This window comes from Gorilla gorilla, chromosome 1 (genome assembly GCF_029281585.2).
Source record: "Gorilla gorilla gorilla isolate KB3781 chromosome 1, NHGRI_mGorGor1-v2.1_pri, whole genome shotgun sequence".
NCBI lineage: Eukaryota > Metazoa > Chordata > Mammalia > Primates > Hominidae > Gorilla > Gorilla gorilla.
The window spans coordinates 161,294,032-161,310,904 of record NC_073224.2 but is presented as its reverse complement, the minus strand read 5'-3'; the positions used below and the strand labels follow the sequence as shown (position 1 = coordinate 161,310,904).

Sequence of the window (16,873 nt, the reverse complement as noted above, 5' to 3'; positions counted from 1 at the left end):
TGGGTATCCTTATAGCAGTGCCCCACTCCCTCTGTACCGATTTACTGTATTAGTCTGTTCTCACACTGCTATAAAGAACTGCCTGAGACTGGGTAATGTATAAAGGAAAGAGGTTTAATTGACTCACAGTTCCACAGGGCTGAGGAGGCCTCAGGAAGCTTACAATCAGGTCAGAAAGGGAAGCAAACATGTCCTTCTTCACGTGGCAGCAGGAGAGGGAAATGAGTGCCCAGAGAAAGGGGAAGCCCTTTATAAAACCATCACATCTTGTAAGAACTAACTCACTATGATGCGAACTGCCCCATGATTCAATTATCTCCACCTGGTCCCTCCATTCTCCTGTTCACTACCATTCTCCTCCAAACTTTACTCTGCACTAACCATACTGAACTCCTTACTTCAAAAAGCTGCCACAGGGGTGATTATCCTTGCCATTCTCTCTGCTTATAAAGCACTTTTCCTAGATATTTCCATGGTAATCCCTCTCACTCCATTCAGGACACTTCTCCAATGACATCTCATTAGATAGACCTTTCCTGATTATGCTGTCTAAAGTAGGAGATTTCTTCCCACATCACTCCTATTCCTCCTCTTTTTCTCACTTAATACTCCAAAACTCTGTTTATTTACTTGAAAAGTGGCAATAATATTGGTGTCCCCATCATAAAGTTATTAAAATAAACACACGAGATACATGTAAATTCTCTTGCAAATAATGTCTATAATAATATAATTTTTAAAGCCAAGTATATAATACCTCATAAGCTGCTTAAAATATTTTTATTTGATGATGCTATTGTTTTTAATAGGGCCAGCAAATTAAAAAAAACTTTTTAGGGCAGGCAGGTAATTTAAATTTTTTAGAACCAGTCAGGTATAAAGCAAGAGGGGACAAAGGAGGACTGGAGAGTGGATGCCCAATGATATAAAAGCATTCACGTTCAACAATTAAAAACTATAAAGACATTACATTGGCCCTACAGAACAAATGTGCAGATTGAATTCTGCCTATAGGACACGAATTTATGATCCTTAGCAATGTGAAGTTAGAGAAGGGGCTTTATTGTGAAATTGACACAGGTTGTTTTGTATCTTATAAGTGAAGTCTCCTCGTTTTCCTGTGGTCAGAAGAGAGGGGGCAAGCAGAAAAGCAGAGGAACAAATTTGGAGGCTAAAATAACATTCTACATAAGCAACTATACTACAGTAGAATTAATTGATAACAGGGATTAAGAGATGTAAATGAATTTGAGATACATATTCTAGAGGTAGAATGTGCAATACTTTTTGTATGTCCATACACAGAAATTGGTTGCATTTTCCTTAAATAAAAAGATTTTTTAAAAGTCAGTGAGCTGTTATGTTTTCTTCCCTCTGACTTCAATTCCTTGATTCTTTCAATTTTTTAAAATATAAATTTACTGTCTAAAAGCTGGATCAGCTTATGCTCCTTTGTTGAGAGAAGTTGGCATGCTGTCAAGTGGGCTGGGCACACTGAGTTTCAGTTTCCTTTCTCTGAGTCTTTGAAGCTTCAAGGCTGCTGAATAATTTCCTTCTCCCATTTTGTGCCTGCCTAGCTATCCAGACAGAGCAGCTACCCTCAGCTCTAGCTGATACTACAGACAGTACAACAGGTAAATGTCTTGCTGCTTTTCATTTTTCCTAGCTAGCATTAGTCTCTCTCTGTCTCTCTCAGGTGACAGTGTCACTTGCCAATCTCAGTTTTTGTTTTAATTTAAAAAACAATAATTTATAGTAAAAAATTAGCCAATGATTTTTTTGCTTTCTGTTCATCCTTTGTTTTGTCATTTTTTGTATTATGTAGAGTATATAAGAGGCATAAATGCAAATTTTATAACTACATATTATCTGTTTTTTAATATTTAATGGAAAATATATCTGATTTGCCACTAGATCAAGAAGTATGGCAGTGACAACTCGTTTGACATGGTTGCATGAAAAGATCCTGCAAAATCATTTTGGAGGGAAGCGGCTTAGCCTTCTCTATAAGGGTAGTGTCCATGGATTCCGTAATGGAGTTTTGCTTGACAGATGTTGTAATCAAGGGCCTACTCTAACAGTGATTTACAGTGAAGATCATATTATTGGAGCATATGCAGAAGAGAGTTACCAGGAAGAAAAGTATGCTTCCATCATCCTTTTCGCACTTCAAGAGACTAAAATTTCAGAATGGAAACTAGGACTATATACACCAGAAACACTGTTTTGTTGTGATGTTACAAAATATAACTCCCCAACTAATTTCCAGATAGATGGAAGAAATAGAAAAGTGATTATGGACTTAAAGACAATGGAAAATCTTGGACTTGCTCAAAATTGTACTATCTCTATTCAGGATTATGAAGTTTTTCGATGCGAAGGTAGGTTTAATTAGATAATCCTGTATAGAGTTCTCCCTTGCATGTTTGGTAGGTTTGAACCAATTCATCTCTTTAAGGAAAAATGAACTTTTCACTTGTCAATGATTTGGATGATTCAGACTGAAACCTGGATACAGATTGTTTGCTAAGAGACAACCATGGTCAATAAAATGTATATTTATGATAAGAACCCTTAACGTAAGATTTATCCTCTTAGCACATTTTTACAGTAAATCTTCTGTTAATGTGGACTATAGGTTCTTGGAAAATGTGACTTACGTGAAAAAACTTACAAGGAAACCAGTTTATTTCCCTCATCATTATAGAAGAAAGACATTATTAAGGGACATGCTGTATGTTGTTTTGCTTAAAATTACAGTTTCCAAGAATCCATGATGATGTTAAGTGACGACTTACCGTGTACCAGCAGTGGTCACCAACCTTTTTGGCACCAGGGACCAGTTTCGTGGAAGACAATTTTTCCACAGACTGGTGGTGGTGGGATGGTTTCAAGCGCATTACATTTATTGTGCACTTTATTTATATTGCTACTATGTTGTAATATACAATGAAATAATTACACAACTGATTGCAATGTAGAATCAGCGGGAACCCGGAGCTTGTTTTCCTGCAACTAAACGGTCCCATCTTGGGGGTGATGGGAGACAGTGAATCATCAAGCATTAGATTATCATAAGGAGCATGCAGCCTAGATCCCTCATGCACAGTTCATAATATGGTTTGCACTCCTATGAGAATCTAATTCCGCCACTGATCTGACAGGAAGCAGAGTTCAGGCTGTAATATGAGCAATGGGGAGCAGCTGTAAATACAGATGAAGCTTCACTCACCTGCCGCTCACGTCCTGCTCTGTGGCCTGGATCCGAACTGGCCACAAAGAGCCACGGCTCCGTGGTCCCGGGAGTTGGGGACCCCTGCCATATGGTATTGTTGCTGTAGGTACTATGCTGTACAGTAGATCTCTGGGACTTAATTATCTTGCATTAGTAAAACTTTATGCCCTTTGACAAATGTATCCTCCTTTCCTCCTTCCAATAGTCCCTGGCAAATCACCATTCTAACTCTGCTTTTATGAATTCGACTATTTTAGATTCCTCATATAAGCGGGATTATGTAGTATTTGTCCTTTTGTGTCTGGCTTATTTCACTTAGCATAATATCTAATACTGCTGTATTAGTAATTTCAAAGGTAGGGGCAAGCAGAAATCTAAGAAAAGGCAGAAAGAGTACTTAGATATTCTGTGTGGCTCCCTAAATCTTTCCTTTCCATATTGGACATATGCTTTAAGGGCCAGAAAAATAGGCAGGGGTTTTAAGTGAAGTTTATGGGCCACTTTACATATTGAAAAATTACACACCAGTTTCCACGACATTTTCAAGGCAGGCAAGCATGCCCCCTTAATCCATGGAATCTGGATTTTTTTTTTTTGAGACAGAGTCTCTATCACCCAGGCTGGAGTGCAGTGGCATGATCTCAGCTCACTGCAACTTCCGCCCCGCGGGATCAAGTAATTCTCCTGCCTCAGCCTCCCGAGTAACTGGGATTACAGGCGGACACCACCATCCCCGGCTAATTTTTTGTATTTTTAATAGAGACAGGGTTTCACCTTGCTGGCCAGGCTGGTCTCGAACTCCTGACCTCGTAATCCGCTTGCCTTGGCCTCCCTAAGTGCTGGGATAACAGGCGTGAGCCACCGTGCCCGGCTGGAATCTAGATTTATTCACTAAGTAATTCTTAGCCACAGGTATCCTGTTAAGGACGTTCAAGAGATGTGTAGTATTCCGTGTGGGAAATATCACTAGTCTATTTACCAGGACATAAAATTACCAGCATATTTATTAGAAAATTAGACTCAGTCAGTTGTCTTCCTTTTTTCCCTGAGAGTGTTCCCTGGTAAAGTGAGTGAATGTATCTGTCTAGCTGCTTTAGCTCCTACCTTCCTAGTGATTCACCCTTATTTTTGTACGTAGCAATAGTTTGTTCCTTTTCATTCATATAGTATTCCATTGTGGTGCATCCTGCACAGTATTTTATCCAATCATCACTGGTGGACATTTGTTTTCCAGTTTGGGGCTATTACAAATAATACTGCTATAAATATTATTATTGTACATATCTTTTGGTTGATACATATAATTGTTTTTTGAAGAAAATACGATGAAATTGCTGGATCATAGGGTATGTATATGTTCATTTTCAGTTGACACTGATGAAATTTCCCAACATAGTTTTATATAAATTTCTACAACTATAAGTAGTGTACAAAGGTCTCTGTCACTCCAAATCTTTTTCAGCATTTTGTTTTATTTTTAGATTATGTAACTATTTTGGTATATGAGTGGTGGTATGACATTTAGCAAATTTGTCTTTCTTTGATAAAACAAGATAATAATTTATTTATTTTACATTTTAAAATAATCAATTGCTATATTAATTTATCCTTTCTTCACGTTTTAAAATTTGGTTTTATATTTTATAATTTCTCTTTATATTCGTGTGGTTTGTTTCTTTATTCTTTTTTATTCTATTTTCAATTTTCAAAGTTTTCCTTCTTGCCATTAATGAAACGGGATTTTATCAAAACATTGACAGAAAGGTTCATATTGCTATTTCCTATATATTTATAATTGCGGTTTTTATTTCCTTTTGGGTATTACAGTTATTTAAGACAGTTCTTTTTAAACTCCCAGGAGGCTGCTTTTCCAATTGTTTGTACTTGCACTTTGCTAGTCTTATTACATTATAGATATTGAGTGAAGTTTTCATAATTTCTACTATTGATAATTTATTGTTTACTTTGTTGCCATACATATAGCCACGTTTATAAATGTTCCACATGATATTCTTCTTTTGTAAGTGACAGAATTGGTAGCATCGCTTATCCTTATTCTTTCTGTTTTAAATTCACCATAAAAATGTCTCTTTCCAAAAAAAATAATTCTGAGCCCATGCCTTATTGATCTGAATGAAATCCACTGCTTACCCCTGAACAATTTACTGTGCTCTGGTTGGGTAGGCATGAGTCTCATCTTCTCTTCTGGGGGCAGGAATAAAATTAAGCGAGCTGGAAGTTCCTGGAGTTCCAATTGTTAATAACAGGTTGTAGAGAAAATCTAGTGCCTGTGTTTTCTGTTTTTGTGTCTCTGCACATTATTCCTCTCAGACCTATTGGATTATGGAGGGGAAAATGTCTTATTAGACATTCCCACATTTCCACATTAGATATTCCCACATCTCTAGGCCTTGCTTCTTTTATTTAGAAAACACCCTCACCCTCAATTCCCATGTCGGAGTAAGTTGCACACTACTGTTAAGTAATTGAATGAGAAGAGATCTGCTGATAGTACAGAGGGTCTACCTTACCTCTAGCCCTAGCCTCTTCAAATGAGATGATGTTAAAGAGATTTATCAGAATTTGCTCTACAAAATTGCTCCCTTTTCACCATACAGGACCATTCTCATGGAAAGGCTATTTTTGTACTTGTCCCTAGTGAATTCACTGATATTCATTCATTCATTCAGCCAATTATTCGACAACTTCTAATCTACATTATTCTTTGATTATTTCCCCAGATTCACTGGATGAAAGAAAGATAAAAGGGGTCATTGAGTAAGTCAATGTTTTTAAGATTCTATTACTCTCTTCATTATCTTTGACTTATTCTATGATAGGTCTCATCAATATAATTGGCAACACATATTATCACACATAACTTGTGGATCATCAAGAACAAACTGTATTTATAATCATAAAATATTTGATAATATTAGTGTTAAAAAAAGGACACTGAGTAGAGGAAAGGAATTTTAATGTCATATACTTGAAGAAAAATAATTACTTGTTTGTATGTCTGTGTTTTGCTTAGAATTCTTGCAGTTAATATTTCAACTACTCTAGAGAGTTGCTGTAGAAGAAGTGGTTGGTGGGTGGAGAAAAGCTACCATGAACTTCAAGAACATGTTAGAAATTGTCTACTTTCATGAACTTCAGAAGTCATATATATTGTGACTTATATATATGTGACACAATATATATGACTTCTGAAGTTTAGTCTTAAATAATTGATCTTTATGTTTAAAACAGCTATTACTTATCTTTAGATTTATATGGTCTAGTAATTTAAATCTGAAAGATTTTATGTCTGGCTTTAGTTGTGTATTATTTTTGCCTTTTGTTCTTTTTGCAATAGGATTTCAGGTAGGTTCGTCTCATGTCTTTCATGTAAGAAGTCAAGTTGCTAATCAAAAATAATATCTATGAAAAAATGAATTCTCAGAAAATTTATAATAAAGTTTTGCGACCTAACCTCAGTCAATTGTTAAAAACGGTCATGTCTAAACAGGCTCAGGAAGAGCTTACTGTCTGCCTTGAGAACTTATGAACCATATGGATCCCTGGTTCAACAAATACGAATTCTGCTGCTGGGTCCAATTGGAGCTGGGAAGTCCAGCTTTTTCAACTCAGTGAGGTCTGTTTTCCAAGGGCATGTAACGCATCAGGCTTTGGTGGGCACTAATACAACTGGGATATCTGAGAAGGTAAGCACATTTGAGGCCACCTAGCCTTTGCTTCTCTGTTCAAATCAATTATATTTCAAAAGCCTTTTGCAGATCAACTTTATTACATATAGACTTCATCTCAATTTATAATAAAAAATGAATCTTTAAAATTGCTTTTCTCCCCTCTACAGTATAGGACATACTCTATTAGAGACGGGAAAGATGGCAAATACCTGCCGTTTATTCTGTGTGACTCACTGGGGCTGAGTGAGAAAGAAGGTGGCCTGTGCAGGGATGACATATTCTACATCTTGAACGGTAACATTCGTGATAGATACCAGGTAATATTTGACTAATGAGAAATTATAACTGATTTTTAAAATGCTTATTTTTGTACAAATGTATCAGCGTTTATCTTCTTAAATTATACTTGCTCAAGATCCTTTGTCTCTTTTAGATTTTTTTTTTTTCAAAAAGAATAAAAACATCTCGAGGGCTCTTCCATCACGGCTATCTTAACAGCTACTCCACTTTCCATTGCTTTCAGCTATGTGAAACAGAAATCCAACTACATCAACTTACCCACACAGATAATTTTTCTTATGTAAGAGGAAGTCTGAAGGCAGGCAGCTTGGGACCAGTGTGGCAGCTATCTGAAGTTACTAACTTCAGAGATCCTTCTGACTTTTTGAGGCCCTCAGCATGGGCTGTTAAGATATGCCTCCCCCAAATTTATATGTTGAAGTCCCTACTCCTCAATGTGATGGTATTTGGAGGTAGCGACTTTGGGAGGTAATTAGGTCATTAAGATAGAGACCTCATGAATGGGATTAGTGCTCTTATATACATAAGAAAGATGATCTCTTTCTGTCATGTGAAGATATAGCCTGAAGGTGACTCTCTATAAACCAGGAAGAGGACCGGTGACTAGAAACTGAATCTTCTGGCACCTTGATCTTGAAATTCCCAGCCTCCAGAACTGTGAGAAATAAATGTTTGTTGTTTAAGCACCCCATCTGTATAATGTGTCATAGCAGCCCCACCTGACTGAGACATATGGCTGTCATTTTTATGTGAAAAAACACTGAGCACTGTCAGTGATCCAGGCAAGAGGAAGGGGAGATCAAAGAACCATCTCAGTATATATTTTTTAAACTTCTAGTCTTTTAATGAACATTCAGATCTTGAATTAATCAGTAAGTTTACTTTGTTCCAAATGGTAGTTAATGATGCCAGCATCTTTCACTGAATGCCTTTTGTATCTTTCCATTATGAAATATTTGGGTCAGTTTTTATATTGTCTAGTTTTTTCTATTGATGTAGTGATCTATTATTTCATGACAGCATTTTAATTATTTTAATTACTATATTATCTAATTGTTTTAATTACCATAGTAATCAATTATGGCTTGATAAGTTACCAGACAAGTCACATTCATTTTTTATTACTCCTATTTGTATTTCTTGGCAATTTTCATACATAGACCTTTTCAAGTGAGGTTTTTTGTGCTTTGTTTGATCATTTGTGTTTGATTTCTTGTTGTTTAGATTGAAATTATATTTACACTTTATACTGAAAATTGATTGACATCTTTACATATCTCGTGTGCCTATTAAAAAACACAGCAAGTTTTGTTTTTCTATTCATGCAAGATTTTTTCATTCTTTAGTATAGAGTTATCTTGTAAATGCTGTTTATTTTTAAATATTCTTTTTTAAATACAAACTTTTTATCATAGAGAATTTTAAAATATACAAAGTAGTTTAATGGATTCCCATGTACTCAGCTTCAAAAATTTTTGACTCACAGCCAATCTCGTTTTATCTATATCTACCCACTTTCTCTTCTCTCTTATTATTTTGAAGCAAACCCAGGAAATCATAACATTTCATTCAATATTGAATATACATATAACTATACAAATAGGAGCATATATATATTTCTCCTTAAACATAGCCATAATACTCTTATCCCACCTACAATTTACAATCATTCCATAAATTATCAAATACAACTCAATGTTCAAATTTCTAATTGCTTTATAAATATACATCTTTAAGTTTGTTTGAAAAACATTCAAATAGGTCTATTCAGTCTCTTTGATTGTATGTTCTGACTTTATATCCCTTGCTTTTTCCTTATCATTTGTTTCTTAAGAAATCTAGTTGTTTTGTAGACTTCTACGTAATCTGAACTCCATTATTTGCATCCCTCGGGGTAGTTTTACATGGTCCTCTGTTTTCTATGTGTCCTGATTATTGAGAGTTGAAGATATACCTAATGCTAGATGACGAGTTAGTGGGTGCAGCGCACCAGCATGGCACATGTATACATATGTAACTAACCTGCACAATGTGCACATGTACCCTAAAACTTAAAGTATAATAAAAAAAAAACAATAAGATATCAAAAAAAAAAAAAAAAAGAGAGTTGAAGCTAAAGTGTGTTTCAATTTAGGTTCTACTTCATAGATTGTGTTTTATTCTATGAAACCATGCACAATATGGGGATTTATCCCTTTTCTAATACTGGTGTTAATCAATGTTTAATTCCTAGATCCATTTATTTGTTAAAGTGTGAAAATAGTGACATTCTATATTATTCTTTCACCATTTCACATATGAAAGGAAGCTTACCCTCATCCATTCTTTGATTACCCAGTGGCACAGTTTAAAAAGAACAACAGGATATATGCTTGAAATTTTTGCCTTTTTTCAAGACTTTGAAATTATAACATCTCCTTCGCCTTTGCCAATAGGGTCAAGATATTATTTTATTTTTATTAAGAACTCAATATGAATTGAACATACATTGTGTGTTTCAATCCATTGTAGGTTTTCTCCATACTGATGTAAAATGTACCATCTTGTACCAGTGACAGCCTCTACAATTTGGATCCTGAGTCCTTTTGACATGAACCTAAAAGTCTTTTTTATATTCTTTTATTCTTGCCACAGCTTTTGAAACAGCTATTTCTTCAAGTAGTCCTGGTGTGGGGCATTAGAAATGCTCATAGCTACTTGGTTGGTCATTGTTTCTTGACTTTCTCAGTGAGTAGAGTTAAGTAATATACATTTTAATGAAAAAAATAAATTATAAACTTATACAAAAACTTCTTATTCAAATTCAGTACTAGAAAGTTTTTACTTACTCTCTTTTCTATCACTCGTATATCTGCTTTCACCCAAACTGAGAATTCTCATTCTCAAAAACACTGGAGGTAACAGAATATCATGACACAGCTCATTTCCTTTATCTTATATAACATCTATACTAACCTCAGTATAAAAGCTCTATCAGTACCGTGAACAATCTCATCATAATCACACTTAATATCATTTCATATAATCACAATCAAAACTGGAAACAATTAAAACATTTTAACAGATTTTTATAGTGTGTTTAGGTTGTATCATGTATCCTTGGAGGGGTGTACAAATTATTGTATTTTAAAGTCAATCAGAATAGTTTATTCTTGTATTATAACCACAACAGTTCACTAATTAAATTAAATTTAGGAATTGATTTTTTAAGTTAATTTGGTTTTATATTTATGTTTAGCATTTATGTGGTTCAAAGATCAAATCTACAAAATAATGTATAGTCAAAGAATCTATCTTCCTTCTCTGCCCCTTCAAATAAATTTCTCCCCTCTTCCCATTAGTAACCATATAAAATTTATATTTTACTTGCCTTTTAAAATATGTAACAAAGTACATATAAATTTGCGGCTACTCCATTCTTGGAGAAGTGGTAGAAAACTATGTTATATTGACATATCAGACATTGTTTAACTGACATGGCATTTTTCTGCTACAAATGTTCCAGCAGTTAATAATCTTTGCATGTATCATTTTGCATTTTTGTCAGTATATCAGTGGGACAGATTCCCAACAGAGAAGTGCTAGATGAAGAGTAAAGTCATCTCACCTTGGACCCCTTCCCTCCTTGCGCTCTGCTTGATGGTACCAGCTTTTTTTTCTGAATGCTCTTACTTCCATCTGTGGGCAGATTGCCTCTCTTATCTAGAACACTTTCAGCCATATCCTTATTCTCTTTAGCAGACTCACTCCTGCTATTTTAGCTCTCAGATTACATGTCCCTTCCTCACAGAGGCCTTACTTGACTAGGTGAAAGGACTGCTGGCTTACTTGCATAATGCCTGTCTTCTCTACCAAGATTGTTAGCCTCATACTATTAGAGACTTTTCTGTTTTGTTTACCATTTGGTTCACTTGCACAGTGCCTGGTACATAGTTTGTGCTCATAAATATTTGTTGAATTAATATCTTGCTTTATGTCTACCTTACAGTTTAATCCCATGGAATCAATCAAATTAAATCATCATGACTACATTGATTCCCCATCGCTGAAGGACAGAATTCATTGTGTGGCATTTGTATTTGATGCCAGCTCTATTGAATACTTCTCCTCTCAGATGATAGTAAAGATCAAAAGAATTCGAAGGGAGTTGGTAAACGCTGGTGAGTCTCATTCCACTTTGCTACTAAGGGTAATTGACTAGACTGTATTTTAGAATGCTTTTTGGACAGGATAAAGAACTTAAGTCATTGCATATTTTAATCTTCCCTAGCCTACCAGGATGCTTCAATGAAATTGAGCATTCATTGGCTATATGACTTTGTGCAAGTAACTTAAACTCTCTGTGCCTCAATTCTCTAATCAATAAAATTAGTATAATAATAGTACCTCTTAGAGACTTTTTTGTTAAGAATTAAAACAAATTAATGTATATGTGAAGGGTAGTACAATCTGAACTACATGCTACCCATATATCCTGGCATGCTTTATTGACCAAGATTGGGCCTTGAGCTTTAAGAATTAGAAAATGAAGAAGAAACATTTCTGAAAGGAAAAGAAACAGGAAGGTAAGATGTTTGGTAGGGAGAGGTAAAGAGTTTGGAGAAGGTAACCAGGATCAGGGATTTAGGGTGACCCATTCTGGCTTTTCTTGTCATATCCACTTTGAGTGAGAAAGAGCCAGTTTATCACTGTTCTTAGTTTTGAAGCAGAGAGTGACCAACTTACCTGCTTGCTGAAATTTAAAACTTTGCAAAGAGGAGATGTGCAGAGAGATGATTGCTAGTGTTGTGAAATAAGGGAAGTTTACTTGTGATGCTTTGACACATTCTGTCTCTTTCTTGAGGATTCTTCTCCCCCATCTTGTTTATTAGAGCCCTTTGGTCTTTAGTCTCTGTCAAAACACAACTTCTGGATAGAATATGAAATCAATCAGTAATATTGCAGCATAAATTTTAGTTACCTCTTCCAAGAGGTGGTTTCATTTGAAGCCTCATTTGTTACCATGGAAATCAATGAAGGTGACTCCCCATGTCAGAGAAATTCCAGATACTAATAAGTAGTCCAGGGGAGTTTTTTGGGGAGATGAGGGTGACCGGGGTGTGGGGGATCTTTCCAAATTTGAAATTGTTCCATAGGTTGCCTATTACATAATTGATAGTTAAGTAACTCGAAAATACTGATGCTCTCTAAAATGATTTTAAAAATTCTGTTTGGCATAGGTGTGGTACATGTGGCTTTGCTCACTCATGTGGATAGCATGGATCTGATTACAAAAGGTGACCTTATAGAAATAGAGAGATGTGTGCCTGTGAGGTCCAAGGTAATGAATGATGCCCTTCGTAAACACATTTTCTGGGGTATGTTACTACAATCACATACTAGTGTGTATAAAAGTAAAAACAAGCAGCTACTGGGTTTAAGAAGAATTACAAAATTACTTAAATAGGGCCCATTTCCCAAGATTTAAAAATTAAATACAGTTGTTCCTTGGTATTTGCAGGGGATTAGTTCCAGGACTTTGCATTGTTACCAAAATCTGTGGATGCTTAATGGCATAGTAATTGTATTTGCATATAACCTATGCACATCCTTTGGTATACTTTAAATAATATCTAGATTACTTATAATACCTAACCCAAATTAAATGCTTTGTAAATAGTTGTTCTACTCTATTTTTAATTATTAATGACAAGAAAATAACCTGTACGTGTTCAGTACAGGTGAAATATTTTTTCAAATTTTATTTTTTTGAGATGAAGTTTCTGTTGCCCAGGCTGGAGTGCAGTGGCATGATTTCGGCTCACTGCAACCTCCGCCTCCTGGGTTCAAGTGATTCTCCTGCCTCTGTCTCTCAGCAGCTGGGATTACAGGCACGTGCCACCATGCCTGGCTAATCTTTTCTGGTAGAGATGAGGTTTCACCATGTTGGCCAGGCTGGTCTCAAACTCCTGACCTCAGGTGATCTGCTCGTCTCGGTCCCCCAAAGTTCTGGGATTAAGGCATGAGTCCCTATACCCAGCCTTTTTTTTTCAATTTTTTTTGAGCCTTAGTTGAACTCACAGATGCAGAACCCATGGATACAGAAGGCTAACTGTCTATCTTTACACTGACATGGGTAAGTTCATTTATTACAATTTAATTCAACTAGATTCAATTCAATAAATGTTTATTGATGTTATCTTTAAGGTTGAGCCAGTGTGTTACTCTCTTATCAGCTACACAGATCATGAAAAAAATTCCCCTGCACTGAAAATTTTACGATTTTATAAATAGTGGTGAGGGGATGGGAGTGTGGGATAAGAAAAAGTTAAGAGATTATGTATGATTGAGTGTGATAAATATAATGAAACAATGAAAAATAAAGTGCTTTAAAAGTTTAGAGAAGGAAAGTATAGTGTTAAAGGGGTTCGGGAAGATTTCATAAATGGAACGGCACTGGGAAATGGCTTTCAAGGAGAAGAAATATTTCACAAAATGAAGAGACAAAAAGGGCCAACAAATTCAGCATAAGACAATATATTAATGGAGGAAAAGTCAGCATGTTTGGGAAATGTGGAGTTCAGGTTAGTGAAGGGCTGGATCTTTGTAGGCAGAGATAAAGTGGGCAAGGAACATTTGCATGAAGTAATTTTATTTAATTAGGAGCATTATGAGGAATCACAGCAATTTTTTGAAAGAGTAATGATATGATCAAAGTTAATTAAAGTTATGATCTTCAGAAAAATTAATCTGGCACTGTGTACAGAATAGATTGGAATCAAAAGGAACCTGGAGGTGGGAACACCAGTTGGGAGAATGCAATGATAGCAAGTATTTGTTGAGCACCAAGTATGTGATAGATTTTCTTAATCAGTCCTTATAACAAGCCTATGAAATGGGTACTATCATTACTGCATTTTACAAGTGAGGAAACAAAGAAAACAGAGTAAATATCTGCCAACGTTTATTGACAGTGCTGAGCAGTGACAGATAAATATTTCGAACCTAGGCAGTTTGATTCTAGAGGTAAAATAGTCTAAACAAGAATTAAACGTTAAACTGGTCTAATAAAATCTACTTATCCAGAGAATGTTTTTTAAAAGAAACAGGAAATGTGTGGACTGTAGCATAGGTGTCATAAAAATTTTGTTTCTAAATCATTTAGAATCCACCGCATGTATTCCAAATTACAATTATCAGTGACATTAGAACTTGATATGTGAAGTTCTTCAAGAGTACTTTGTGAGACCAGATCTCCATTTTTTTCCAATGAGAAATTATTGCCAAGTTCCTACATCTTGATATTGTTTTTATAATTTATACTGACATAAAATAATATTTTTCACTGTTTTGCAATGTCTTTTTAATTTCTGTATTGCAGCTAGAGGAAGTCCAGAGAAAACTTGGATTTGCTCTTTCTGACATCTCGGTGGTTAGCAATTATTCCTCTGAGTGGGAGCTGGACCCTGTAAAGGATGTTCTAATTCTTTCTGCTCTGAGACGAATGCTATGGGCTGCAGATGACTTCTTAGAGGATTTGCCTCTTGAGCAAATAGGTAGATGTGTTTGGTGGTGTGGAAGCTTGGAAGCGGTCAGGCAGTTGGCTACTTTCTGCTTGGATCTATTAAATACCTGGCAGCTCTCTGTCTTTTTGTGGGTTGTTGCCCTGTGGCTAGTTCTGCTTTTTAACCCACACCCTGGATGCATTTTTCCCTCCTTGCATTTCCCTCTTTTCCTGGAGTTCATACTAGAGAATCTGCACTATGTTTTTCCCTTTTTGTCTTGAGATGAAAGTTTTAAAATAATCCACCTCTGTCATTTCCACTCTCTGAACATCCCAAGCTGTATCCCTGGCCTCTTTTCTCAGACTATGTTTCTTTACTTGGGACCTAGAACTGGATTGGATTAGCATTGCTCCTGATCAGATGAGACCTTTGATTATTTGCCCCTTCCTTAGGACCTTACACTCCTGTCTTTCTTTGACTTGCCTTTTTGTTTCTTTCCTTCATCTTAGTCCCTCTTCATGCAGTATGGTCATTGCTAGGTAGAGGTATGTCCTTTTATGTAATGGCCACAGAATTTAGTATTACATAAACTTTCTTTTAACAATCTGTGCATAGTACATGCTGCACTGTTCCATTTAGAGATTTGACAGAGGTTTCAGTTTAGTATACTCAAATCTTATTTTATTGCTTGGGAAATCAATTCAGAATATCACATCCTCTCCAATTCTCTCTTACTCAAATTGCTGGGAAACTCTCATTTTACTAACTTTGTTGCTCTAACTCTGCCATCTTGGTTTCCCCATCCCTTTTCTTCCTCATGGTACATGTGCTCCTAATATTAGCGTTGGTTGAGATATTCAGTGGCCCAATATTCCTCTTCCCTCTGGTTGCCTTTCCTCAGATAATCCACTAAGAATATTTTGTGTTTCTTTTCTCAGGGAATCTAAGGGAGGAAATTATCAACTGTGCACAAGGAAAAAAATAGATATGTGAAAGTTTCACGTAAATTTCCTCACATCACAGAAGATTAAAATTTAGAAAGGAGAAAACACAGACCAAAGAGAAGTAACTAAGACCAAAGGGATGTGTTTTATTAATGTCTAGGATGAAGAAATGCATAGAACATTGTAGTACTTGTAAATAACTAGAAATAACATGATTTAGTCATAATTGTGAAAAATAATAATAATTTTTCTTGGATTTATGTTCTGTATCTGTGAAAAAATAAATTTCTTATAAAACTTGGGTCTAACTTGAGAGTGTGTGTGATTTTGGAAAAATTATGATTTGTCAGCATCTTCTGATATTCACTGCTTTCATCTTAATTTTGCCTTCTGATTTTATTTCTAAAGTATGTGATTTTGGTCTGTATGAATCCCTTCTTAATGTTGTATTCTTTAACCTAAAGCCATTTTTGCTTAATGTTTGATACTTACCGAATGTGGTAATTAATATTCATAAGAATTCTGTAAGACTAAAACTGAAAGAGACTATAGCTTGATTACTTTATAGTTATAACTATTTTAGTTACAAGTGACAACACTCACCCTGAACTATATGAATAAAAAAGAGGATTATAGTATTGGATCAAGTAATCAAACCAAAGAAAGGGCATGGAACTGGCTTCAGAAATGATTGAATCTGGGGATTTAAAAGCTGTTGACTATTTCTCTCTCTCTAGCTGTCTCTCTATTTCGGTCTCTGTCTCTCTCGCTCTCTCTCTCACACACACATTCACCCGTTCATTATTCCTTTATGTGTTGCTATCATTCTCTCAGGTTAGCATCCTTGATAATCTTAAGCCATCTTAATTCAAGCCTTATTAATACATATACAATTATTAGCAATTACTTTTAAAAAGCTTTTTGTTAAAATATAGTATAAACATAAAAAGTGCATGATTCATGTATATGGCCCAATGCATTTTTATAAACTTAACAAATCCAAGAAACTAGCACTCAGATAAGAAACAGAACTTCACCAGCAGGCATGTCAGAAGTCCCACTTATGCCCCAGCCTAGTTATTAGCCAGGGTATCCACTATTCTGAGTGTTACCCTGCTGATGGTAAACCTTAGCTGAAGGCAAAGTTAGGTCCACAAAATGGGCAAAACTGAAGGCAGTATATCTGACAGTATAGGACAATTTTGACTCATCTGAGGT

At 35.5% G+C, this 16,873-nt stretch overlaps 1 protein-coding gene across 3 annotated transcripts; it reads left to right on the top strand.

Moving 5' to 3' along the window:
- The first annotated feature begins 1,341 nt into the window (after positions 1–1,341).
- IFI44 (interferon induced protein 44) lies at positions 1,342–15,963 on the top strand. Of its 3 annotated transcripts, XM_004026024.5 has the most exons (9): positions 1,348–1,634; positions 1,915–2,381; positions 5,977–6,013; positions 6,747–6,942; positions 7,095–7,244; positions 11,216–11,387; positions 12,447–12,547; positions 14,588–14,762; positions 15,650–15,963. In XM_004026024.5, exons 2-9 carry the CDS (start codon positions 1,925–1,927, stop codon positions 15,694–15,696), a joined length of 1,335 nt encoding a protein of 444 aa, XP_004026073.2. In that variant the 5' UTR covers positions 1,348–1,634; positions 1,915–1,924; the 3' UTR covers positions 15,697–15,963. The 3 variants fall into 3 exon arrangements, 2 of the variants coding, with proteins under 2 accessions (XP_055207206.1, XP_004026073.2); XR_008668573.2 differs by lacking the exon at positions 15,650–15,963 and having other exon boundaries at positions 1,342–1,634; positions 12,447–13,342; positions 14,588–14,715; XM_055351231.2 differs by lacking the exon at positions 15,650–15,963 and having other exon boundaries at positions 1,346–1,634; positions 12,447–12,584; positions 14,588–14,757.
- The last annotated feature ends 910 nt before the right edge of the window (positions 15,964–16,873 follow it).